General features: G+C 39.8%; 2 protein-coding genes across 3 annotated transcripts; one reads left to right on the forward strand and one right to left on the reverse strand.

Annotated features, from left to right (window-relative positions):
- Window positions 1-1,271: 1,271 nt before the first annotated feature.
- Window positions 1,272-12,192, forward strand: depdc7a (DEP domain containing 7, paralog a). 2 transcript variants are annotated; one of them, XM_068730387.1, is made up of 9 exons: window positions 1,272-1,314; window positions 6,421-6,877; window positions 8,131-8,261; window positions 8,354-8,546; window positions 9,890-10,110; window positions 10,285-10,427; window positions 10,508-10,633; window positions 10,940-11,018; window positions 11,168-12,192. In XM_068730387.1, the coding sequence occupies exons 2-9, from the start codon at window positions 6,429-6,431 to the stop codon at window positions 11,389-11,391; spliced, it is 1,566 nt and encodes a 521-aa protein (XP_068586488.1). In that variant the 5' UTR covers window positions 1,272-1,314; window positions 6,421-6,428; the 3' UTR covers window positions 11,392-12,192. The 2 variants fall into 2 exon arrangements, with proteins under 2 accessions (XP_068586488.1, XP_068586487.1); XM_068730386.1 differs by lacking the exon at window positions 1,272-1,314 and adding an exon at window positions 3,082-3,161.
- A 1,498-nt stretch (window positions 12,193-13,690) lies between these two features.
- cstf3 (cleavage stimulation factor, 3' pre-RNA, subunit 3) lies at window positions 13,691-24,062 on the reverse strand. The gene is made up of 20 exons (XM_068730642.1): window positions 23,851-24,062; window positions 23,096-23,200; window positions 22,847-22,942; window positions 18,760-18,792; window positions 17,801-17,898; window positions 17,641-17,707; window positions 17,509-17,543; window positions 17,300-17,426; window positions 17,121-17,198; window positions 16,869-17,031; window positions 16,497-16,606; window positions 16,251-16,367; window positions 15,945-16,163; window positions 15,762-15,864; window positions 15,505-15,574; window positions 15,212-15,407; window positions 14,963-15,113; window positions 14,733-14,827; window positions 14,549-14,609; window positions 13,691-14,302 (listed from the first exon to the last, which is right to left on the reverse strand). Exons 1-20 carry the CDS (start codon window positions 23,875-23,877, stop codon window positions 14,103-14,105), a joined length of 2,151 nt encoding a protein of 716 aa, XP_068586743.1. The 5' UTR covers window positions 23,878-24,062; the 3' UTR covers window positions 13,691-14,102.
- Between the last annotated feature and the right edge of the window lie 2,585 nt (window positions 24,063-26,647).

Here is a 26,647-nt window from a genome sequence, read left to right on the forward strand (position 1 = left end):
ATGAATTTTAATGCACTGCATTGTTCCATATGTGGGAGACAGACTGAGGGGACCCTTGAGGCGGCGTAAGAATGTAAGAAGGGCACAGTGACTGGACGGCTGTGTGGTGGATTGTGCTGCCTATTGGTTTTGGAAATGCCCTGTGGTAAAACTTAATGTACTGTTTGGTTTTAAAGCTGCTTTAACCAGTTATGTGCACACATGCTGAACATCTGCATCTGTGCATTTGGCAGTCTTGGAAAGTAACTAAGTACATTCACTCAAGTGCTGTACTTTTAAGTGCGATTTTAAGGTACTTATACTTAACTTGGTGGTTTTGTTTTATGCTACTTCACACTATTATTCCACTTCTACAATTCAGTGGAAAATATTCATTTATTTAGCAGGTCTAGTTACTAGGTCAATCCATATTTCACTACTTTTACATAAACAAATGCAACTAAATCTAAACTTTCTGACTTGTGATACTTACAAGAAAAGCAGTGTATAGTTGGAGGTTACCTCAACCTCAGCCAGCTACAACAGTAAAATGTGACTTACACTCTGATGCATTGCCATTAACAACATTGTATCAGTCACACGGTTAGATTTTTTTACAAAAGAGTTCTTTTACCTTTGATACTTTAAGTATATTTTGCTGTATTTTTACCCAAGTCACATTTTAAAAGTAGTACTTTTATACTTCTTCCTAGACTGGCATTTGGGGAGTATTTTTCATGTTACATCGGATCCCTAAACAGTAACTATTTTTTAATCGCTCTTCCTGGAGAAAATCTCTTTGTCATCATTATAACTGTAAACAAACTACGACTTGACTAACATTACATGACCGATAAGAATGAAGGGGAAAGAAAGGGAAATATTCAGGGCTTTCCGGGCTCATGGATAGAAGCAGGAGAGTAAACATTGCTTTGACCTTGTGGTCTAGAATTTCTGATTTTATTAACCAGCGTTCTCTCTCTCTCTCTCTCCCTCTCTCTCTCTCTCTCTCTCTCTCTCTCTCTCTCTCTCTCTCTCTCTCTCTCTCTCTCTCTCTCTCTTTCCATCTCATTTTCTGTGTTGGTGTAAAACATATCTCACTCTACAGCACTGATGTCAGCATTGTTGCAAGTTTACAAAATACCAGCACATCCGCCTGCAGTGCACTCATTTGAAGTTGTAAAACCAGTTTGTCCCTCAACCAAAGGTTTCTCGCTCTAGCTGAATGCACCGACGTTACCTTTCATTTAAGGTGTGTATTTCCTTTTATTCGCTTGGACGCGATGGCTGTGGGAATATAAATATATCGCTACATCATCTACAGTAACAGAAAAGGTGCGTTTACATTCACATACGGCACAATAAAGTCACAACCAAGTATCCTGAGCTCCTGTGAATTCAGTGCTCAGAGATTGTTTGATGCCAGAAACTGACTGCTTATGAGTCATACCTCATTGTGCTGATAGTCAAAGTCAAGTGGTATTGTTAAACAGATTTTCCTGACACGGGTAAAGAAAGGTTCACTTTTGTGACTGAATGCAAACAAAGATAACATTTAGATGTCATTATGCCATTTTTATATCAGGGAAAGGGATTAAAGCAAGAAAGTGTTCTAGTTCTTATGATACTTTGGAATAGTAGTATGACGTTTAATCATTCTTGTTCCTACGTTTAGCCATCCAGGTAAATGGTTCTGTCAATGTATCCTACATTTCCATAATGCAGGTTTGGCACCTTTCAGCAGACTGCCTTCTAAATGCCCACTTTTTTCAAACCCCCACACCTCCAGTTTGTGAAGCAATTTTTTTACTTTTCAAAATGATAATGTACAACTGTTTCTGTGATGGACTAAGTCATATTTGTTATGATAAACTGAACGTTGTGTATAAACAACACACATGCACATCTTCAGTTTCCTTAGAGCACCCTGCCTTGCTCAAGAGCAGCTCAACAGTAAGTAGGAAGACATTTCTGTCAGTGCTTTGTGAATGCAAACTAGTGACCTGCTCACAACTCTCCTCTGATCAAATGGTTTTAAAAGTTTTACACCTGGTCACCTAAAAGAGCATTTTTCTACAAGGAAGAGATTAAGAGGACTGTAATCAAACCGGTTTACACGCCTCTACCTCTTGCACCATACTTGTGTCTCGTGATGATAGTCGCTGTCTTGCTTATTGTCTCCCTTCGAGTAAGTGACCAACATTGGGTTTACAGTGTCAGCTTACTACTTTTCCGTTGTCAGATTACACCTTCAGAAAGAAGGCACCGGGTTAGAGCCTCGTTTCTTGAAATCTGTCCCCACCAACTCCTGCTAAATTACTCTGGGGTGTACATGTTTGTATATGATGGCAGTCTTGAGACATTCGATTTCAGGGACGTTCGGCCTGCATAGATGATCCCAGATGAGGTGGAATAGCATCAGAGTCACTTTGACACCCAAGGCACCTGTGGTCACCCGTGTCAGTAGCATCTATTGTTTTGATTGAAACTGTTTTCCCCAAAACATTCCCATTCTTGTTTTTGTGTGTGTGTTTTTATCCTTTCAATCCCAATTATTCAAACAACCCCTTATCCTCCATCTCACATAGTAGATGCTGTTTATTACTATCATTCTTTATCAGATCAGATTTACCTCCAGTGTAGGCTTTAAGGGTGTGACTTTATGAGTGAAAGATTGTGTGAAAACCTCTTGGATTTTCAGCATTTCCTTTAAATTTAAAGTCTTTTATTTGACCAATAATACTATTTCATAAAGGACTAAAGTAGGGCACATTGGCAATTCAGCACACTGGCTTTATCTATTCAGCAATGTATTATAATAATATTAATAACATTTATGGCACTTGTGAAGATAAAAAAACAACAACCTTTCCCTGCATGGAGGAACTTTGGTTAGACGTGATAGAAAGTGTGGTGACCATTCCTCTTCCTTATTTACAGTTTCTGCTCAGGAAGATGCCCTTCTGTCAAACTTCAAGGAAACAGTGAGAGTCTCATTATCACGTTAATGTCCGGATAGGGCGGTGATTAGCCCATGAATAATGTAACTCAGTGGGAGGGGACGGTTTCGGGTTTGACTGTAGTTAGTTGCGTGCGTCACGTCGTGAATTGAAGACCAAGGACATGGTCTGAATGGCAGTCTACACAGTCACTGGAGGAAGTTTTCATGCACCGAACACCAGGTAGACGAATACTAATTGAATCACCTATAGCTGAAAAAAGAATGGCTAGATGTTGTTAATTCACTGTCGTGTTTGAAATAGTCGTGATTTTTTTGGTTTATTTAGCTCGGCAATGTAACCGGCTGATGAAGATGGGACGTTTTTGCAGAAATACATTTCCAAGTCGCCTGCTGCTAATTTGGATTTTACTGAAACTATTGTTATCTTCGTGGAAATGTATTGTGCCATATACTTCTAATATGTATTTTACGCACACCGTGCGTTTGGGAGGATTCGTGCTACTATTTCTAATGGGACATGTGGTCTGATGCTAATCGAAATGTTTCTACTAAAGAGCCAATATTGTTATAAAATATGTGCGTTTATGTCACCATTGTTTGTACATTAGTGTTGTTCTGTCGCGAAACGTATGGTCAAGTTTTTTTTAAGTATATGAGGAAAAAAAACATTAAAACAAGGATGTCTAATGTTTCATTTAGCTGCTGCCTTTGTCCAAGTTGAATAAATCACGTAATGTTTTGTAGATGAGTTTAAAGCTTTGAATAACAACAACGTTTGTGTTCTTTGACATACTGGTGTTCAGTGCCGACTCAGCAGTCTGCAGTGTTTGCGTTAACACCATGAAGAACAGGGTAATTACTGGGTTATATCACACAGGATATGAGGATTCAAACTCATACGGACCAATCTCCATGGTTCCATGTTTTCATATTGTGCCTTGAGGCTGGATCAGTTAATCTCACAGCTCTCAGCATGTTGGAGGAATGAGGGTATCTGCCACAGGCTATTAACAACCAGCTGCTACAGGTCCGAAGGTGCCACAGAGCATTACCATCGCCTGAAATCATAATGTCCTGAGCTCGATGTTCTGTCCACAGTGCTTGAACCTTAAATATGCTTTTGCTTTGCTGCCGCAGAGATAATGCAGCTCAGGTACTGAGAGTGGTGTTAAACACCGCGCTCTCAAGGGGAACGTCCCCATGTGTTGACTGCGCTGCTCCCTCCGCGGTTATTTACCTCCACTGATGTGTACAAACACACGGCGCACTGTTGTCCTTGGCTGAATTGCAGGTCAGTGCCCCCTTTTCATTGTCCTGCAGTCTTTCTTTATAAAGAGGACCAAAGTCACAGGGAAGAAGTCTGGCGTCAGCTGCGCAAACTGGGCTTAAACCTCAGCCTGCCTTAAGCAACAAGAGGTGACAGATCACAGCCAGGTTCCCAGGATTGTTCCGACCCCCACTTTATTCCTTTTTTAACAAGAAGCGTTAATGGATATTGATCAGATCCGGATTTATTTTGTGACTGTAATCCAGGGACCCCAGATGGGACTCTCCAGATGGCCTAGATCAAGGATTGCATGCTGATAATGCAGAGTGTGTTTCTACTAGTTGTTCTGACCAAAAAGTATATTATTCCTGTCATATGCTGCAAATATAGTGAGTGTATATTGACCGATGGTTGCATAGTATGGACTTCTCACATTTATTTTAAAGATTAGTTTTCAAACTTGAATGTATTTTAATTAATTGCGTTACCAGCCTATTATATTTGTCATGTTTCCTATCATGCAGCCCCAGTTGTAGCCTACTTCCCTGAAAGGTAAATCCCCAGATCAGGACAGTGTCTTCTTTCCCAAAGGGAGACGCAGTGTGACGTAGATGTGTCTCATTAATCAGTAGATCACCAAGATATCTGCCACACGCTGTCAACTTCATCTCTGTAGTATTTGTAAATCGAGTGGACGAACATCTGCTCGCTGCTGTCTGTTCCCGAGTGTTTTTGTTGTCATGTTTTACAGATGGGTCAGTAATAGCGTTTGTCATGTTGTGTTATCATAACATGGAGCCTTGTATGGTGCTGACAGGGCCTGATTTATGTCCCTTGGCCTCAGTGAGCCTCTCAGATCCTCCCCTAACATTTGCTCAACAGGCCCTAAATGTTTCCTGTTGTGAGATGAAAGCCACACTAACATCTCACTATAAGACCAGCTCTGCTTTCTTACATTGGTCTGGCTTGCGGTGGACGACACAAGTCATTTTCCCCAAACAAAAATCATCAAACACAGATGAGATATGTTGAGAAATTGCATGATGGAGTGTTGAACGTGTCAGTGTTTGATTGCAGTAATCATCTACTGAGTTGTGTGCCTGTGTTAGTAGCAATGAAGCCCATTCAGTGGAAAATACAACAGGAATATATGAGGATAAGCTCACAATATGATCGTTGTCTCTGTTTCCTCTCCTCTGTGTGTGTCTGTGTGTGTGTGTGTGTGTGTGTGTGTGTGTGTGTGTGTGTGTGTGTGTGTGTGTGCATCAGGTGCCTGTTATGGTAAGAAAACCAGGTACAGATGATGCTTTTTGTTTCTTTTATTGTCTTGAACCTATACTGGTTGACTACACAATTTTATTCTTTGGTGTTGACATCTGTTAAGTTCATTAGAATGAAGCTTTTCAGCATAATGCACACAAGCATGCCTCAAAGGAGGATTTGGATTTGGTTACTACCCCTGTGAGTTGCATTGATCCTGGACCTTGTGCTGTTACACCCTCATATAGTAACTTGAATTCAGATTGTGATTTTTGACATCACACAGAGGAGAGGGAGTGTTTGTTTGATGAAGACAGAAAGCACAATTCCCTTCTGAGAAAGTGTGCAGACAATAGACAAAGCTGAGAATGTCCATTGTGGAATAACAAGTGGATCACTAAAAAGACTTGTGTCTAGGGAAATTCTTTTTAAAGTATCTGCATTTATAAAAGTTAATTATAATCTTGATTTTGTTCTTGCTGCTTAGTCATACAGTTGATTGTTTTATCTTATTGATTAACAATGTAGTCAAGTGAAAAATGGCTATCATAATTCCCTAGAGCCCATGCTGGATGTCTTCATAACAGTCCAAAACTCAAAGATGTTCAATACGGTGATGTAAATCCCAGAAATATGCAAATCCACACATTTAAGAAGCTTCCAACTAGCAAATATATGCTCTTTTTCTTGATAAATGACAAACAATTGCTTATGAAGATTGTTGCTGATTCATTTTCTGTTGATTGACTTATTAATTAATCAACTAATTCTTTCAGCCAGGAAAATATATTATAGTTGCTCCACACTTGCATCTGTGAATAAAACTGTTGTCATTACTTGACTATAATTGCCAGTTTATTGAAATCACCTCTACTTCAGCCCTCATTCCCACACCCTTGATTGTCTTCCCACCCTCCGTCCACTGACTCTCTCCTCTCCTCTCCTCCATCAGAACCAGGCATGGCTGGGAAGCCGTTCCGGGCCACCTTTATCTGGAGCAGCATCATCTCCAATCTCCACACTCGCGTGGAGGTTAAGCGCCGGAGACACAACCTCAAGTCCTACCATGACTGCTTTTTGGGCTCAGAGGCCGTGGACGTGGTCCTGGCACACATCACCCTGAACCGCTTCTTTGGTGACGAGGCGGTGCCCCGCTTCAAGGCCGTCCGTCTCTGTCAGGCCTTGATGGATTCGAGGGTATTTGAGCCGGTGGGCGTGAAAGTATTTTGCAAGGAAAAGAAGCCAGCCACATTCGAGGACAGTAGTTGCAGTTTGTACAGGTTCCTGAGCCCAACAACTGACTCCTCATCATCGCTGGCCAACGCCAACTCCACAAGCACCATCGAGAGTGGCTACGACTCACCAAACATGAACAGGAACAAGAACGGCTACAGTTCGTCACATGAAAGGTACAGACTCATGTCATAACATTTTCCGACCCCATATTTGATTTGCTTTGTTCTCTTTCCACCAGAGCTAATCCCAAATCTAGTGTAGCTTTACACTGGGTGTCTCTGAAAACTAGTTAGGCACGACTGGATGCTCTTAAAGTCCCATCATGCAGCTATGTCTTGGTAATTCGCTCATTACCAGAGGGTTGCAATGAGTTTTAACTTCAAATACAAACTTGAATTGCAAAATCAAAAAGTAATTTTAAAATATGAAACATACAGAAACCCACTTGATTCAACACAATTTTTTCTCTTTTTCAGTTAAATGAGAAGACCAATGGTCTAGGTTAGCTTAGCACAAGGACTGGAAATAGAGGGAAATAGCCAGTTTAACTCTGTAACAAAGATGACAAAACCCACCTACCATCACCTCTAAAGCTCACTGCTTAACATATCCTATCTCGTTTCTTTATGAAGTTAAAACAACAATTTGTTTTGGTTGAATATTTCTTAGCTGGCAAACTCATGTTGATGACATTACTGCTGGAAGTTACTGGACACGGCCAAGAAGTCATCCCGGCTCATACCATGAACATAAAGTGTTTTACACTTTAATTTTGTACACAATTTTAAAAAAATAATATAGAATGAATTAGTGAGCTTTAGAGGTGGTGGTAAGTGTATTTTTACAGAGCCAGGCTAGCTGTCTCGCACAGTTTCTGGTCTTATCTTAATGCTAATTTAAAATAACTGACTGGTTGTAGTTTCCTATCTACCAAAGACATGACATCTAAACTCATTCTCAGCAAGAAAGCAAATAAGCGTATTGCCCAATTCAATTCTAGGGAGGCTGTTTAGCATGTAGCAAAGACAAACATGATGTATTGCCCTTGAGGTGCTAACATGTGGCGTCAGCAATTTGTGTCCAAACTGGACCAGGGATCAGGACCACCAAATTGCAGATAAATGTGCCATGTGCTCAAACTGTTTAAATTAGACTTTGATTATTTGCAACATGGGGCAAGTGAAGGTTTCCTGGGAATTATGTAAAAAGAAAAGAGAAAAGACTTGTCCTATTTAATGTTAATCAGAAATTGTTGCTGGAAATTGAGCATTTATTTTGCCTCTTTTGCTGGAATCAAAACAACACTAAATTGTGACCGAATCAGTGACTAGAAAACGTTTGCAGCCTGATGCCATATTGGTTCCTCTAATAAGTCCATTATTTCCAAATCATTTTCACTGATTGCTGTTATTATGTGACTCTTCAGTCAAGGCGTGCTGAGCTACTCCACCCATTCCCCTGTAAAAACAGACAAATCACTGGAGGACGTGCTAGGAAACCTCAACCTGAGCTCCTCCATCACCCCTCAAATGATCAACCTCGGCCTCTCACAAGAGCGTAAGTCGTCCTCTTCATGCAGCAAATGCTTAGTCACACTATGTGTCTGTGCACCTATGACCCTTATGGCTTGTAACTCTGTGTTTTCACAGTTGTGGATGAGGTGTGGCACCAGCAGGCTGTCTTCAGGCTGTTGCAGCTGATAGAGCTCCCCCTGTTGGAGAATTTGTTAGAGGGTAAAGACACCACGCGGCCTCCCCTGCATGGCATGGACAGTGACCCGGACCTGTTGTATACATCCAGCTACCTCGACCGAGAGGTCCTCAAGGCCTTCAGTGAAGCACAGTGAGTCCTCTAACACATGTACAGTTTTACAGTCTTCTATGGAAGTGCAATTTATTGATCAAATCTATGTTTCATATGATCTATCAGTCCTAATCTGATGTTTTTTATATTAACCAGTTGCTTTTTATGTTTTTTTTTATTTATTTAATGTTTTTTTTCCCACATAGAACTACATTACAGTCATTTTAGCAGATGCTTTTATCCAAAGCGACTTACAATTCAGTATCTATCTACACACCGTAGACGCAGCTACGGGAGCAATTTTGGGGTTAAGTGTCTTGCTCAAGGACACATTGACATGAGACTAGCAGAGCAGGAGCTGGGGATCAAACCGCCGATCCTCTGATTGAAAGGCAGCCCTGCTCTCCACTTAGCCGCGGCCTGCTTTACAGACACACTGCCTATACACGTTAAATACGATATACTCTTTAATTAATAGTAAAACATGAGCTTACCGATTGACCAGATATGCTAAACCACAAACTTATTGTATGCTTTACACTAAGTTTGAAATTCTAAAACCCTCTTTTTGCAAATAACTACACACTGTTATCTACTTGAGACAACATTCAAAACTAAAAGCCTGTGTGTATTGTTTGCTAAACACTGCCATTGAAATACCACATTAAATTAGAAATCACCTGCACCCAGAATGCACACGTGAAAGTACCTGTAACCAATTAGATCATGTAGAAATCAGAACTTGAACACTTTAAATAGGATTCAGGTTAGCTCTTTGGTTTGGAAGCCAATTTTTAAGAGACAGTTAGATGACTGTAATTGCGATACTGTATTTTGTTTACAGTACAATACAGTAACTATGTTCATGTCATGAGTTTTAGCTACTAATGAAAATGTCAAAGACTTTAGATAATCGTGTTTAAGACTTAGTACATCAGTTGCCGTTTGTCATGTGGAAAGAGCTATTTATTTGGTGTTTGTATGTAAAGTTGTGATGCAAAAATACCAATTTTGGAAGAGTTTATATAGTAATGAATACAGTGTTTGCTTTTGCAAGAGATGTAAGATTTTGTGTGTCGAGTTTTGACAAAGTGGGCCCTAATTTAAAAAATTGTGTTTTAGCAATTGCAAAAAAAAAAGTAAACACTGAACTACCACTTAACTGTTAATGTATCAATAATAATAATCCATTACTCGTTGTTATACTGTGGTGTTGCTACTTTTAATTGATTAATAATTATGATGAAATGCTTTTTGTTTTAAAGTTTAGAAAAACCTGCATAAGTTTTCACCTGCAAATGACCAGATCCATGCTTACTGGAAGCAGTAGAGTCTCTAAATCACTGAAGGTCAAGAGCTTATCTTTTCCCCTCTCCCATCAGGGCTGATGAGTGGATGTCAGGAGCAGTGGACTGTCTAGAGTTTCTGCCTGATGAACGGGTGGTGGAGGTGAGCCGAGGTTTGGCCGGTTGTGCTGATGACCTGCCCCGGTGTAAGAGTCTCCTCTATGACATCCTGGCTCAGCATTACGGACACGCTCAACAGCCACCTCTGCTCAGCAATCACATTTTTGACATCCACTCTGGCATCTCGGAGCTACTCGGTAAGAGCAGATCTTCTTGGTGTCCTGTTGCTTTCAGGAGGGTTAATTGGGCTTTTATGGTGATGCACAAATCCAGGTTTCATATATGTTGCTGCTTGTGCCATTTTAATAACAAGGGCTGCTTTTCTCAAGCTTAGCATTTTCATCTTGGAAATTTTTGTGGTCTGTTGTCAGTGAACGGCAAGCAAGAGCAAGCTCTAGAAACCCTGCAGCTGAGCCTAAAGCTGCAGGACTCTCGCAGCAGAGAGGAGCTACGCAGGCTCCTGAGATTCATGGCCGTTGCAGCCAAACCACAGGAGGTCAAGCTGCACAAAGAGGTGAGTGCATGTGTGCCTCTTATGTGAGTCTGTACATGTGTATGTTTGATCTTTTTTAACTCAAGATAATTCTCCGTCAGATTGAGAACAGAATGGCGGTGAAAAGGTCTTTCTCAAGTGCCATCGTCTACAGCAGAAGACTCTCCAAAGGAAAGGTGGACTTGATGGTTCTGTTCATGATGGATAACCATTGTGATCTGTTCAAAGTGAGTGTTCCTACGTTATCTCTTTGCCAGTGTGTGTGTGTGTGTGTGTGTGTGTGTGTGTCTGGTGTTGAAGGAGGGATGTAACAATCAACATCTCCGTGAGAGAAAATGCTGTTTTACACAGGCTGAAGCAGGATTTTAACCTTCACACCAGATATTACTTGAAACATAATTCATAAATCAAATGTGTTTGACTGTGTACGCTTGCAGACAGCTACAAGGCAAGTAAACATAATCATTATACATATTGTGACATGACAAGATAAATAGAAACTTCATGTCTTATTTTGCTCTCTTTTCCTCCAGATTCCGGTTTCATTACACAAGATGGTCAGTGACAGAATAATGAATATTGTGAAAGGGAAAGATCCAGATGTGATAACAGGTTTGCAGATTTTCTATTTATATATTCATTTTATACATTCAGTTGTTCAACAGCTGTTTGTTTGACGAAACAACACTTTCCCTTGGTACGAAGGAAGACAAACTCTTCTTACACTTAAATTAAGTTTCTCCAATCTCTCTGTACTGCAGGATCAACATACTGCACAAGAGTGAGCTCTAAGGCATACTCAGAAAACGCAGAAAAAACTACTAAAGAGGAACTTCGGTCCTTACTCCAGAGAGTCCACGAGAACCCGAAACTCTCCAATAAAGAAAAGAGACGGCTGCTGGCACAGTTTTATAAAGGCCACCCAGAGATTTTTGTTCAGTACTTTGGAAATAGATTGTCCAGTATCAATGAGTTGCTACAGTGATATTTATTAGTTTGAAAATTCCTGTATTATAATGTAAAGAGAGGTAGATGTAAGAACAAACGCTAACGTGATGTGAAGATGTGCAGTATAGAATGTGGATTTTATTTGCTTGTTTAGACTACTGAAAAATAATGTGAATTTTAATTGTGGAGACTCATTATAAGCTGTGATATTTAAAGACATATTTAATTTCTTAGATATTTTCTTTGGTGCAGGACACTAACAGGAAACGTCCTTGTCTGTTTATAATGTATATGAGACTGTTACTTTCCCATAATGACTAAATGAACCTAGTATTCGTGAGAGTTTTTTTTTATGTTTTCACATTGCAACGTGTCTTGATGGCATTCGGACAAGTCTGCATATATCACTTTTCAATGGATGTATTCTTTATGCTTGTGCAATGGAAACATTGTTAGCATGTGTCTGTTCATGCGGTTTATCATGTATAATGTGATGCATAGTAGCGCAATGTCTTGAGGAACCCTCAAACGGAAATTTGAACCTGGAAATTTGAAAGTCTGATGATGAACAGTAAGAGGCATTCATGAAAATCAGCCCTCTGGGTTTTTGTGTCTGTTGCAACATTTCAGCAAAACAGATGTTTGTATGTTTTTTTTCTTCTTCTTTTTTTTTACTTTAAAGTTTAACCATCGCCACGTTATAGTGGTATCTTCAGGGTTCTGTTTTGAATATGTTTTATGTATTCTTCTAATCAGCCGAGGAAATCGCTTTCACATTTCCAGGTGACAAAAGCATTCCCAGATTAAGTTTGAATCACCCACATCTTGTTTGTATTTTGGCAAATCTAAATAAAATTCAACTGGAATTGTTAAACTTTCATACGTGTACATTGTCCTTTTTCATTGTCCACAAAAAATTTGTTTATTTGGATGAAAAGAGAAGTCAAGCAATTTATCCATATAACACAAATAATATTCACTTTTGAGACAGTTTGCAGTACTTTGTGTCCTGTCTTACATGACCCAGATACAGGCACATGGCCTTTTCTGTTAAAAACAGCCATACAGTCCCTCCCATCTTTAAATAGAGTGCCGTAATTGTGAAATCTAAAGCAGTTTTATGCTATTGACATTCCCAGTTAACTTACTAACTTGTGAAATTGTGTTTTTCACATACTGTTTTTTGGTAGAAATCAAGGAAGGTTGGAAGTACTGTAATGTTAAGTTCCTTTTTTTTTATAAAAGGCTGCACTGTTTCTCATACTGTCATTCTTTACATGCAAAACATGAACGCTTTGTTCTCAACATTGACAAGTTTAAATATGCAAACAATGGCTTAGTCATTCAAATAACAAAATGAGCAGTGGTTTCTTCTCCAAGATCTTTTGTTCAGTTTTGTTTTGGTGGTGATGTTTCTTATGCCTTTGATGCTTGAAAGCAAACTTACCAAACCCTTCACATGTTTTCACTGTTTTCTAGCTGTAATCAGTGGCTTGAAATTCACAGCAAAGCTGACAATGAGAAAGGGTCAATACGCATTTACTTTGCTTAGTAACTCTTGGTTGGGGGGCTCTACTATAACACAAATTATTTTAACAGTTATCATTGAAAAGCAATTAAATACAAACACTCAAAATAAAGACACTATTAGATATTTAGTTTGTTTTAGTTTCAAAGAGCAACTAACAAAGTTTTCCAAATGGTGCAAATTCCAAAGTAGCCTTTAGTCTTGATTATATGGCAGTGGTGTGGTGTTTAGTTTTATGCTGCAGTGTTACATGTGAATAGGCCCAGAGCTGAGATGAAGCTGCCACATACTCAGAACAAAGGCTGTGCTGGGCAGACAAATAATGATGTAATCAGGCCAATGGGTAAATAAGCAGCTGGCTAGCATTGAAAAATGTTCATTGTGCAAGTTAAGTTTTTTTTCCCCATCAAGTAGAGTTTGTCACTACTAAGGAACTGTCTGGATATGCCAGCTAATGTTTGAATTAGTTTAAGCTGAAAAAACATTCGTAGTTTGTATTTTCACACTTAAATCCAGTTAAAATGCAAAAAAAAGCAAACCTTTTTTACCCAAATGATCAAAGATGTTTCAAAGATATCTTGCCCTTATGTAGAACAGATAAATCTAAGCCTATTAAATCCTGAATATTTGAATGGAGGGTATCTGATCTCTTCAGCTAAGCGTTGTATGCTGCCGCCTAGCGATATTGAGGAGGCCTGTCACGGCTGAGCTAAAAGAGAAGTCTCGATAAAACGTCAAGACAGGGTCAGAGAAAGACAGCAATGAAGCATGAAGTGTGAGTAAAGTCAAATAAAAAAGCAAATCCGGCTGAAGTCTTTTCCATTTTTATTGAAAGGAATTGTTAACTCCAGTTATCTAAAAAAAAAAAAAAAAAGAAGCTTGATTCCACTCTGCCATCACTGGAACATCACAAGGCCAAAATAAGCTGTGTGCCAAAGTCAATGGTTGAATTAAAAATTTTGTACAATATAATGGTCAGTCTTTAAAATTAAAAACTGTTCCAACAAAAAAAAGCCACGAGGACACTCAGGTGTACATACTGTATGTATGTCTCCGTGAGTGTGTGTGTGTGTGTGTGCATGTATGCTTGTCTTCTGTACAGAGATAAACGGATGTATAATCTGTCAGACTCACTCAGAAATGTGGACATGTACATTTACCCCATATGACCACCTGTTAAGATTACATTCTCGTAGGGTTAAGCGTGTGTTTTGGTTGGTTTATCGGATCCTTTTCTGTTGGCGTGCGCGGTAGATGTCGTGTATGGGCGGCGCCACAGCTCCTTTGTCGTCCTCCTCGTCAGAATCTGCGTTAGGCCTCTTGAGTGACTTGGCGACAGCATGGTTCTCCATGGATCCATTGCCCTCCCCTCCTGCGTCGGGCTGTCTACCAGTGATCAGCTCTACAGCAGCATCAACAGCTACAGAGACCAAAAATACATCAGTAACATATAGGGGGCAGAACATTTTGTCACACTGTAACACATTTTATACCAACGCATTTGACAGCTGTCTAGATATTTCACTCTGGATCCAAGTGTTGGTTTGATCACTGGATGACTGCCCAAATATCTGACGGACAGTTCCATCACCAGAGTCCAGTTTCTAGTGTGTCTAAAAATAGAAATGGTCTGAATTCATCCAAAGCGCTGACAAAAGCAACTTACTGTCAGGAAGTGTGCATCTCCTGAATGTTTCCATGAGCTCATCCACTTGAACAAAGGGTCCCTGCAGCGAGAAACAACCACAAACTTATTGCATTCTAGTAGAAAACCCCCCTGCTCCTTTCGTCTTATTCATTACCAGTAAATATGAGATTGATAGTATCAAGCTGCTGCTGCTGCTACTCACAGTGAAGCACGTAGGCGGAGGGAGCAGCTTCATTAGGACTACAGCAGCTGGGGGGACTGGGAAAACTCCACCAGGGACAGGGTGTAGACCTGGAGCTGTGGAGGGGAACACATCAAATATTGGTTCATTTTATGCATTAACTAAATCTAGGAGAAATAGACATCATTCTTAAACACAGAGTTTCACTGATTTGTCACAACATCCAGTGGAGGTGAGAGAAGACTACATACGGGCAAGGTGACGTGGCTGGAAGGGGATCATCTGGTTGGTGTCGGGTTTGGGGTACTCAGGTTTACGGTCAGCTTCATCCTTTAGTGCAGGCGTAGAGGGCGTCACCACGGTCTCTGGGAGCAGCGCTGCCAGTTTGGCACGAGACACATCCTACAAACACAGTGGAAACAGTTGAAAGAAAAGCCTGCAACTGTTTTTGCAGCAAGAGATGCCGTTGTTGTGACATCTCTAAAAGGTTAAGTGCACACCTTGTATCCAAGGGCCTTGAGTTCACTAGCAGAGCAGGGATACAGGTCCATGAACTTATATCTATCGACAAGCAAGGCTGTTTCCTTGCCCTCATACTCGTCCTTGAAGGCAGTGAATCGCCTGCGCTCCACTTTCAGGATACTGGCCAGGTCTCCTATGTTGCTCTCGAAAGCCAGGAACCGAGCCCAGATCTCGCTGAAGGATGGAAGAGAAACAAAAATAAGCAAATATTGTCAGAGATAATGATTATTACGCCAATTATATATACGTGCACACGTAAATCAATACTTACCCTGACTTTTCTGGTGACAAACTTCCTGAGGTGAGGACACGTTCAAACAGAACCCTGGTGTTGTTATCCTCTGACGTGGTAAAGGAGGACAAACAGGGTTACACATTTATCTTCCATTACTGTGACAACAATGATGGAGAAATCTTTCATTTCATCAACAGCTGAAAGAATCAAAGAGTTAATCAAAGCCACTTCTTTTAGATGAAAGGATTACAAGTAAAGAACATATTTCCTACACTCTATTACACATGACCTACCATTAAGGTGGGAGAGGTAATCAATGTACGCCAGTATGTACTCTGGAATGTCACCGTATTTCTTCAAACCAAGCTCAAAAATCTTGAAGGCCACCGATTTATCCTGCGGGGAAAAATATACATATTTAGGATTCATTTTAGTACCATTGTACATCTAATAAACATGCGATTGTGTGTGCTTACCTTGCTGCAGTAGTACTCCATCAGTGCTGCCGTCACATACACATGGTGGCGCGTGCGTAGATCTTCTCGGGCCTTTTTGAAGATGGTGCGACCCGACTTGATGCCTTCCGCCCTCCTGGCGAACTTCATGTACTGAATGTAGACCAGTGTGGGGTCGATGTCCTCAATGGCCAGCAGTTTGTTATAGATGCTGTGGACCTTCTCGTACTTCATGCGACTCTGCGAGGAAAGCAAAATATATAAGCTGATGAGTCACCGCGGTTCTTACTGCGTTGATCACAATCTGTTGCTGCGTAAGCAACTCACTTCTTCATAGTCTGCGAATGAAAAGTACAGCAGCATGTTCTTCTTCAGAAGAGTCCCAATGGCACGTTCGTAGATGTTAGCTGCCTCGTCACTAAACAGCTTGGAATTATTCATATCCTGAGCGGGAAAACAACAAAGAAATATAAGATCGTTTGGGGCGGAAGTTTGACTTCTTTGAAAAATATGAAGCAGGTTTTTGACAGTTTCACATAAAATTCAAGTCCAAAAGGGATTTTTTTTTCTCACCCCTTTCTCGGCCAGCAGTTTGCTGGACTGCTCCAGGTACTGTGCTGCCTCATACCATACGTCAGGGTGGTGGCCCAGCACCAGCAGACACTGCTCATAGGCAAACATCACTGCAACACAGATAATCAGACATTGACTACAATTCAAGAACAGGATCAATGCATTTTAACCATGAGTGAGGAGGAAACCTACGCCCTCTAGTGAGCAGATAAAGATTCAATCACTATGCATCTCCATTGACTGCTGCTAAAAAAAATTATTAAAATTTCAAACTAATGTAATTACAGGAATCACAGGCGTTTTGGGGCATATACAGCAATGGTTTACAAAATACAACACAATATACTGTATATCCTGCCTGCAAATAGTCACCTCTCTTTGTGATGAGCGTCTGGTCTTCTGTGCGCAGTGGGTTGCTTTTCTCCCACTGGATGTACTTCTTCCACATTTCCACTTGCTGGGCTTCCTGAGGGGAGTTCTGGGGCGGTACTGAGGGTGCATTCCTGTCCAACCCCTTCATCACAGTCTCATACTCCTGAATGACACACACCATGCAACAATCTGTGTTAGTTTACAAAGACAGTATTCAAAAGAGGTCTGTGCATATCGGTGACACTGTCTCACCTTTGCCACTCTCCTGGCGTTCATGTAGTCCCTACTTCGGTCCTCGATCATCTTTTTGGCCAAGTGCACATTGATTCCCTGTTCACAAAAAAGATGAAGTAAGTCTCGCGCTCCATCACTGTCACAACAGCTCCATATGTGCAAACATGTATAGACAGAGGCCTGGGTGGGTCACTCACCTCCTCGTATTTGCTATAATCTCTCCAGAGCTGTTCGATGTTGATCATGGGGTTCACACAGCCTCTCTGGTACACCCTCCGTACCGCAGTGATTCGTTGGTTCTCTGCGTATGAGCCCACGGCCTCACTAATGGAACACACAGCAAAAAATGTCAACATTTAAGAGTTGGCTAACAAAGTCTCAAAATATTAAGAAGAAAACCGCTTACACTCCTTTGAGGAAGTTGATGTAGTCCACCCAAATCTGAGGAGAGGAACGAAAAGCTGTTAGGTGACTGCAGTATAAATAGAAACATATATACACACACAGGTACCAAAATAAATAGTTTAGAGCTGTGTACCTGATAAGACATAATTTCCATGCCAATTTTATCCAGGGCAAAGTCATATGCCTGGGCCATCTTCTCTCTGAGGGTAGAAATAATAAAGTGATGTAAGAGTTTTAGAGCACAGCAGTATGTTAGCTTACTGTTCACACTATGCAGCACTATGGTGTCTTACTTGTAGCTGGGCAGCTTCCCTTTGGTCTCTCGAACATATGAGAGGTAACATTTCCACAGGTCGATGTGCAAGACTTTCATTAGGCATCTCTGAAACAACTACAGGGGCAATAATACAAGATAAAATAACTAGAACAGAGACACAAACACACACTTACATGTACTGTATTCTACTTGACAACCACCCAGCTTCAGTGTTTCATTTATTCGGCTTTATACACCCATGCTCAAAAATAGCAGTTTGTATTTCAACCCATATGCCAGATTTTTGGGGGACATTCCAGGTTTTCCTCGGCACAGTTGTGCAGTGCACTCTAGTTATTCTGCTTCATTAGGCAGGCCTCAGGTGTGCCCTACATTGCAGAGAGCTCCTCCACCAGCATGAATGTGCCGTCTTGATGGGACATTTAGACAAAAACTGAATAGGATACACTCACATCATTTATGTTGATTATAAGTGGAAACAAAAAATCAGTTCCAAACCAATGCAGAGGTTAACGGTGTCATTAGTTGATTTTTTTTTTTTTAACATTTAAATAAAAATTATGGTAATATATAAAAAGGAGTTCCAATAAAGAGATAGCAATGATTTGTTTGTAACCTAATAATACAGTCATGGTAGTTTTAACTACAGTAAGTATTAATACACAAAGTAGTAGCTATGGTTGTAAGCCAATATGCAGGAAATCCTCTCATACTTCAAAAGGCACTCTCACATTTTCTCCCATCTGCACACTTTCTGTACTCGTTGGGACCAAACTTACGTAACTTTCACGTGTTTTAGATGCCTTGTAATAAAAAGATGCTTTTAATGGACATCTATAATAGTGTGAATGCATATTCTTGTGGAAATCACTTTACAGTATTTACCAGCTTGACTAATTAGAAACAGTGTGACAACCTCTCCTGATATTATAAATCACACACTAATCAGCTTCCAGGACTGTGATGGACACTTACCTTTTCTACCTTGTCATAGTTTTTAGCCTTGATCTGCAAATCAGAGTGTAAATGCAATGTTAATTCAAAACTCTCCTCTACTTTTATGGCTAACAGGAAACATGCATTCATGCAAATGTGACCACTCTCTCTCTCACACACACACACTCACACTCACACACACACACACACACACACACACACACACACAGGACCTTCAAGATCAACAAAGTGAAATTCACACAAGAATGACAAACTTTAAAAAGGGTTTATTTTCTTTGTAGATTTCACCACATGGAACACCTTCGTAGCAAAGTGGTTACAGTGCATGCCAAGCTACCGCAGCGTCCTGTTTGATTGCAGCCTACCTAATATTCACAGCCTCAGGTGTGCGTGTTTCCTTGCTAAACACTGTTGCAGTAAGGATTTTCCTATGGCCTACTGTTGAGTTCAACTGTCTAACAGCACCAATATTCACACAGACTGGTAGAGTGGCCGGCTATAACTAAATGGATACATTTATTCATTTATCTTGTGGGTGTCCTGTGGCCTGTTGGTTGAGACGGTCCCCTCTCAATTGTCCGCTATTGATTACAGGAACCCCAAAATACTTTTAAAAAAAAACATGAATGCATCTGTATCCACATCGAAATATGAAAAAAATACAGTACAAAACATAAGGAAAAATGCAACATTTAACCATTCAACATGAAAGTGTAATTATGGTTTGGTAATTATGCAACTAATGCAAAAAAGAAATGCAAAATGTTGAGGTGTTGCATGCATGTGGCCAACTGAATCTCATTAAACACAGGAGGGAAAAAACGTAAAATTTGGTACGTCCTCTAAATAGAACCCCAATGAAAGGATATTTTTCTAGGAAAGGTTTTTGCTAAAGACGGACTTTTGTTAAACTAGGCAGTTAACGCCCACTGCAGTGTAGAATGCCTTTAGGGTGACTACCCGAAAACAGACTGACCTACATATCTCATTCCAGGCACGGCAACAGACACATCTGACACATTTAGCTTCAACCTTCATTAAAAAACAGACACGGCAAATGTGAATCTCTAATAGTAAGAGAGACAAGAGTTGTGTTTCGAACATGCATCGACTGTTTATTTTTAGCCAAGAAATCAGTTATTTCATCACATAATGCCTCAGATGGACAACCTGGAATGAATCTGAGCCTCAACAACTGCTGTGAATCCTAGATGCATCTCCCTGTTCTACCCTGAAATAGATGAGCTGCATAACGTGCAGGATTTAGACTGCAAACATGGTATAATATGCTGGGAAGACAGCTACAGATCTGTCTAGATGGTCCTCCTGGAGGGGAACCATTGCTACACATCTCGAGTCTTTAGTAGCTGGTTACATAACAGCCTCATGAAGCACAAACTCTACTGAAGATCACTACCAGACAAAAGAATCTACAACACACCTACATGATCCTTTCAGCACACAATCGGCTTACTTTAATATGAGAAAAGAAAGTTCATTACATTAAGTTACAGAATAAAATATATATTTTATTTCTGTGATCCAATTCTCTCAGGTCCAACCCAGTAAATGCAAAGTGCCGTGCTTTTCTTCATTTACATTCTACATTAACGAGTGAAACTGTGCACCGACTCCACATTCAAGAGCTAGAGAAACTCGACTGCATTCAGCTACAGCTTTTAAATGAATAAGACTGTAAACTAATCTGAGTTTTTTGTTTCTGCTGGTTTCCTCCTCAAGATATACAACATTGTATTTGTTTTAGTGCCCATGTTCCTGTAAAGTCAATGACTTGCCTAGTATGCAACTTTTACTAACGAGTACTATGTAACATTTCAAGAGAAGCAGAATCTCACACAAACACAGGGACACACTGAGCTCTTTAGGGGAAATGCTTTGTATTCTATTGATAGGGCCGTGTAAGGAGAACGTCACAGAAGTGAGTTTCCAACGTTGGTCAGTGAATGTATAGATCTATACAAACCTACGTATAGTTCGGGGGGGGGGGGGGGGGGGGGGGGGGGGGGTAATAGCTATTTCACATACTTACCAAATAATGGAATGCCTTTAAACTAATTAATTGTTCTGCCAACACATGCCTTGGTTTAACATTCTGACTTTAGTACTACATTGTCTGCTGTTAAATCTTGAGCCATAAACAAATAAATAACCTAATGCTGATTCAAACGTCCAGCAAACAGAAACCGTTATGCAAATATGCCAAACTAGTACAGGGGGTTGTGTTTTGGGCTGAATTGTGTTTTGGTGTTAAGTGGGGAGAGGTGATGGCTTAATGATACATACTCAAAAAGACTTATAGCAACAAATATAAATAAACATACATTTATTTTAAGGGATTGGCCTATTTGTAGTGTAAATATCAAGTCTACATTCAGAGGCACAACTTAATTAGAATGACACTAACCTAATCGCTTAATAAAATATTTAAAACACCTAATTTTTATATTTTCTTTATTTAGAAATTTGAATAAATTGACATGACGTTATAAGTCACTCCAACAACCGGGTGCTGATATCTGTGTACTATAGATGCACTCACAAGTCTTTGTACTTCCTGGATACTTGAGGTAATTACCCACCCACCAACTATCAGTCATAAATATAATTTCCGTCAAGGATATAACATATCTTACTAAAAAAATAAATAAGGCAATAATGGGCTGCTTTCAAACCAATCGAAATATTAAATCTGTAACCTATAAGAAAAGTGTACTGGCCTGACACAAAATTAACATTAGGATGTTTGAATCCACCCTAACTGATTCTCTGCATATTCTTTAAGAGCCTTCAAGGAAACACCTCTAGCTGTAGCAACTGCTTTGGCGTGTTTATGCTGTTGCAGTCCGTCAACTTTGTTCGAGGGGAACCTACGCTCGCGGTGGAGAGCGACACTGATGCTTTACCAGCACAAGTACAGTTAGTGCCGTCTGTAAGCTACAATGCATTATTAAAAAGAACTATTCCTGAGAAGCCTGGTCCATTTGGAAAAGGCAGCAATGTGTCCTTTCATTCCATTTCATAACATATGTATGTCCATTTCATTAAATTTATAACAGGCGTTTCTTGCTCTGAGTAATCCCAGTGGATGAAGAGCGACGAGGGGATAGAAGAGCTTCATCCAGGGGAGCAACCCCACAACAACAGACCACAACCACTACAACCTCAACATACAACTCACAGCGTAGAGGTAATCATTATCCAGAACTACACACTGGACTTTAAACTAGAAGCTGAATCCTGATGCTTGATAATGCTGTGAAACGTTTGTGCAACCATTGTGTTTAACACTAAATTGCAGGAGTCATCTGCAGAGGTGGAGGGCATCAGCAAATGCACGTCACCGGGTTAGGAAAAAATTATGTGCAAGGGAAATTAATCGCCTATCAGTTGCTTATTGCCTAACCGCAAAGCCTGTTTGATTGCATCATGGCATATGGGTCACTGGTGGTATATATTCACGAGTGGGGAGACATGTCTCAAGGAAAGAATGGGCCACACAATCAAAAATATTTGTTTATAAAATTACCCGAAAGAAATGACACAGGAGGCAATAAATTGACACGACAAGTGAATAAAAGGCTAATGCACTCCAATACCATTAAAATAGTTTTAATACTGTTGCAGACCAAACATGCAACAAATGCACTTTTACCCCATTTAAATATGATGTAGAGAATATGTATTGTTTGAATCCTATGAACAATTTGCTGGAAAAGAAATGGTTAGAGCTAATTTACGCTTTGCTTGAGTCCAAAGGCACAATTCCTAATGAGTCAAGCTAGGGCCTAAGAAACCAAAAAGTGCTTTGAAATCATCCTACATATATGTGTATCACATGTGTTTCATATTGTAGGGTAGTCTTAGGCAGGTAGATGCTTTCAACTGTCAAAATATCTGCATACATTACTCTTAACCTTCAATAATAAACTTTAAAGAAGTAGTCAGGCCTAGTGACTCAGAACAAGAATTGTGACTTTAAACTCAATTGAAGAATGAGACAGTTTGTTTGTGTGAAAATCACATTGTTGATCATGTTAGAAAAATCCCCAGCCATGCACACTAAAGAAAAGAAAAAAGTATTAACCTCGGCTTCAATGAATAGTTTCCAGAATCTGCCAGAACTTGGGAACTGCGTGACAAGTCGCTCATATGTCTTCCTTGCTTTATCTATGGGTTGGTTCTAAAGAAGGAGAATGCATTAACATTCCACACTACTAGGAAAAGCAATCATATGGGAGAAAAAGATCAAGTGCTTTAACAATCTATCACCCACCACCCCCACCCGTATTCCCAGTTTGCTTAACCCCAGGAATACAACTCTGTGTCACTAAACCTGTGCTTCTCGAATCAGAATGCTCCATGCGTCAAGGTCATATGGGTTTTCTTCCAACTTCTTCTCTGCCTTCTTCACCTTCTCTGGAATATACTCTGCCGCAGCCTGCAAGACAACACAAGGGGCACGGGAAAGAGGGTTATGCTGCGGAACAGACTTGCTGTGCACTGTAATGCTTGTGGTGTGGTAATGACTGTAGTGGCTCGAGGAGGGTCAACATAACGCTAAATATAAGACTATTATATTAAAGTGAGTTAGGTATTGATTAATGGGGCCCTACATGCTTGGCCACGCCCCTGCAGTGTGTGGAATGAACAAAAACCTCGCGGTTATTTTAGAGGTAACTCAAGTTACGAACACAGAAAATCCGTTTTCCCCTCCTGTAGCTAGCCAATGGTCTTTAAGGCGGGCACTACCGAGAAGCATCCAGCACCATGGAACCGTAAAATGTACCACTAACGTTATATGGAGAGAGCTAAAAGTGAAAATCAATTTAAAATGCAGGTGATGATTAGCTAACTAGCGCGCTAACGTGGGACAATAAGTAGCGACATGGCTACAAACGGCCAGAGGCTTAAGTTTTACGACAAACCCTTGCAATTGTGTAATATTCGCTAACTGCCGTATACATATACTGTAATGCATATGCACAAACACAGTTTGCATGCTAACGCTATCAATGAATAACATGCAAGCTAAAATAAATTGTAGCGTGTTAGCAAGGGTTAGCTTGCAAGTAAAGGTAGCTCAATTACCTGGTCGGCTGCTCCCTCGGCGGACATGGCTGGAAGAGTAATCTAGGTGAGAAATGTTACACCAGTTGAAATAACGCTAAAATAATAACGTGATGGCAACCTTAAAACCACTAAATAATCGGCATAGCTTCGAAATGTCGATCACATTGCCCTCAAGCAACTAGCTGCTCGATTGCTAGCCGATATTCTCAAAATGGCGTGAAACTTGTGTTCCGCTGCGCGAGCTCCGGGAGGAGCAACAACAATAGCACTTCCGGTGCGAATCCTTTTAGCAAAATAAAATACCACCGTCCACAATATTTAAGCCTGACTAAAACACACACGGAATGTGTAATGTGACTGCGCAAATTTAATGTTGCAATATAATCGAACATATCATCACACTTTTTATGGGAGTCGGAATATAGGAGCGTATTGATTCCCATTGAGCATTTAACCGATAGGATTGCCTCTTCCAAAAATAACAATAATACATTTTTTTTGTATAGCGCTTTAAAAGCTACTCAAAGACACAATCAGATGATGCATTGTTTTGATTTGATTTAAAATATATATATATATATATATATATTTTATTGGAAGCAGGGGATATAAAGGCTGTGCCCTCTGTGTTCTATTGGTTATTATATGTGTAGCCTGTATTTGTCTTATGCTCATTTTACTCAAAGATAAAGATGTAACATTAACGACAAATAATTGTACTGGCTGTTTAAGCATGTCAAGCACGTGCATTCAAGTGACTCATGAAACTCGAAACCAAGTTTCTAATTTTGGCCGATAGGCGGCTTCTGGCAGTGGCCATTAGACAAATACAGACCTTTGTATTTTGATATGTATTACCATGTATTCTGTGAGGTTTATGCTACTAATCTCAAACCACTTTATATGTAAGACTATACACAATTTTGTAATAGTGACTAAAAAGTTCTATCAGCAATAACACAACAAAAGCTCGTTTTGTACTATATAATGCTGTAACCTTACTAACCGCTAGGGGGCGACAAATGAACACCCCCGCAACGAGAGCGCGCGCTGGTGTGTATTTAAAACAGACCAGAGCAATAGACCGGAGAGCAGTTACCTGATCACAAGCAAACAAGTGTCTTTTCCCCTCAAACAAGAAAACTAATCTTGTGTATAGTTACTCGTACAATGGTAGTACTGTGACATAACATTATGCCGCCTTTTCTTTTTCTAATAAATGTGTTTTTACACTTTTCTATGATTTGTTATATAAAAAAAAAAAGAAACCCATCAAAATCGATTTTTTTTTTTAGTTAAATTAGGATTACGCATGTCTTGACAAGGTCGTGTGCCATTGTTAGTTCAGTTATTAGGTCACTGTTAATGTGGTCTTTTTTGACACAGTCTAGATTTGATGGTTAGCCATGCGCTCCTGACTAAGTTGAGTCTGGGAGGGACAACATAGGAAGCACTCCAGGAAGCACATATGCGTCCTCCATGAGAAGCTAAAACGACATAAAGGTTTTTTTTATAGCCTATGTTGGGGCTATTACCCATCTGTGTTTACTCATGATGCACCAGGTTAGACAAGATGTGTTTACACCTGCTTTCCAGCTGGCCAGGCCTGGTGGTTTGTTGTCTGTAATTTGGGTGGGGGACTGGGGAAAACAATAGCATTTTGGTGGATTAGATTACAGCAAGTCTTCTCAGACATCGGGGGTTTATGAGCAGCTTTGTCAGCTGGGTGCCTCCTGACTGTCTGAGCAGCAGATTTCAGTTTGTGCTCCCCCACCAATTTCCTTAAGCACGCTCTGCTGTTGAGACATTGCTAAAGAAGAGAGAAAAATAAGTATATATATATTTTATCATTAAGTTCTTCCATTGCATTTTCAAAGATAAAATGTTAAGCCCATCTCACATACTTACCAATGGATTCACCCTCCTGATATTGTACATGGCCGAAGATTTTTTTTTATCAGGTTTTTTTAATGTTGAGCAATCAGTTATGAACACCTCAGTTTTGTATATGCCTGTAAAATAAAATATGCAGTTTCCCATTCAGTTGGCCCCCTTACTGCTCATTGTCATTGCCTTATTCTATATACTTCTATATTCTAATACAGAACTTTGAAGTTTTATTTATTAAGGAGACTATCCAGAGGATGTAATTGTCTTGTCGCTGTTTTTTTCTTTCTAATAAGCCTTCAGGGGTATAAACTAAACGAAGAAAACAAAACACAGACTTATAACTTTAATATGTTTTATTCACAAGTCAAATCACTGCAATAAGACTTTACAATAAATCAACTTTAGCCAAATCATTCACACCACTATATCACCTACACTGTTGTTGTTTTGTTTGGTTAAATCTTTGTACTACTGTTTAGTTAGTTAATTTAATAGTATTCTATTTTATTGTATATATTGTGCATTTTATATCTAATATTTTACTCTGTTATTCTTATTGTATATATTGTGCATTTGATATTTAATATTTTTTACTCTGTTATTTTATTTACCTATACCATAATTGCTGCTGTAGCGAAAAAATTCCCTTGCTGGATTAATAAAGTATCAATCTATCTATCTATCTATCTATCTATCTATCTATCTATCTATCTATCTATCTATCTATCTATCTATCTCTGACCACTGTAATCTACGCCTTTATTTCTGTCATCCTTTTAAACATACACATATATTACAATTTCACAAAGTCTTTAGGTGTACACAATTTTATATATTTGTATAGGCATACAAGCTACTGTACATCTAAATCTTAGATCTTTGTGAATGCATTTGCTCGCTGATCGATTACTCTGGTCTGGCCAAT

Source organism: Cebidichthys violaceus, unplaced genomic scaffold (assembly GCF_023349555.1).
Source record: "Cebidichthys violaceus isolate CVI_PGR_0920_01 unplaced genomic scaffold, fCebVio1.0.p SCAF_5, whole genome shotgun sequence".
NCBI classification, from domain to species: Eukaryota; Metazoa; Chordata; class Actinopteri; order Perciformes; family Stichaeidae; genus Cebidichthys; species Cebidichthys violaceus.

Bases quoted from the DNA above. Each gene is read 5' to 3' on its own strand.
- depdc7a (XM_068730386.1), top strand. The intron at 8,547-9,889 runs GTGAGTCCTCTA...CTCTCCCATCAG, and splicing joins AAGGCCTTCAGTGAAGCACA to GGCTGATGAGTGGATGTCAG. The intron at 11,019-11,167 runs GTTTGCAGATTT...TCTGTACTGCAG, and splicing joins AGATCCAGATGTGATAACAG to GATCAACATACTGCACAAGA.
- cstf3 (XM_068730642.1), bottom strand. From the start codon at position 23,877: ATGTCCGCCGAGGGAGCAGCCGACCAG. The intron at 15,575-15,761 runs GTAGGTCATGTG...TTACCACGTCAG, and splicing joins TTACCTCTCCCACCTTAATG to AGGATAACAACACCAGGGTT. The intron at 14,828-14,962 runs GTATGTAGTCTT...TCCCCTCCACAG, and splicing joins CCAGCCACGTCACCTTGCCC to CTCCAGGTCTACACCCTGTC.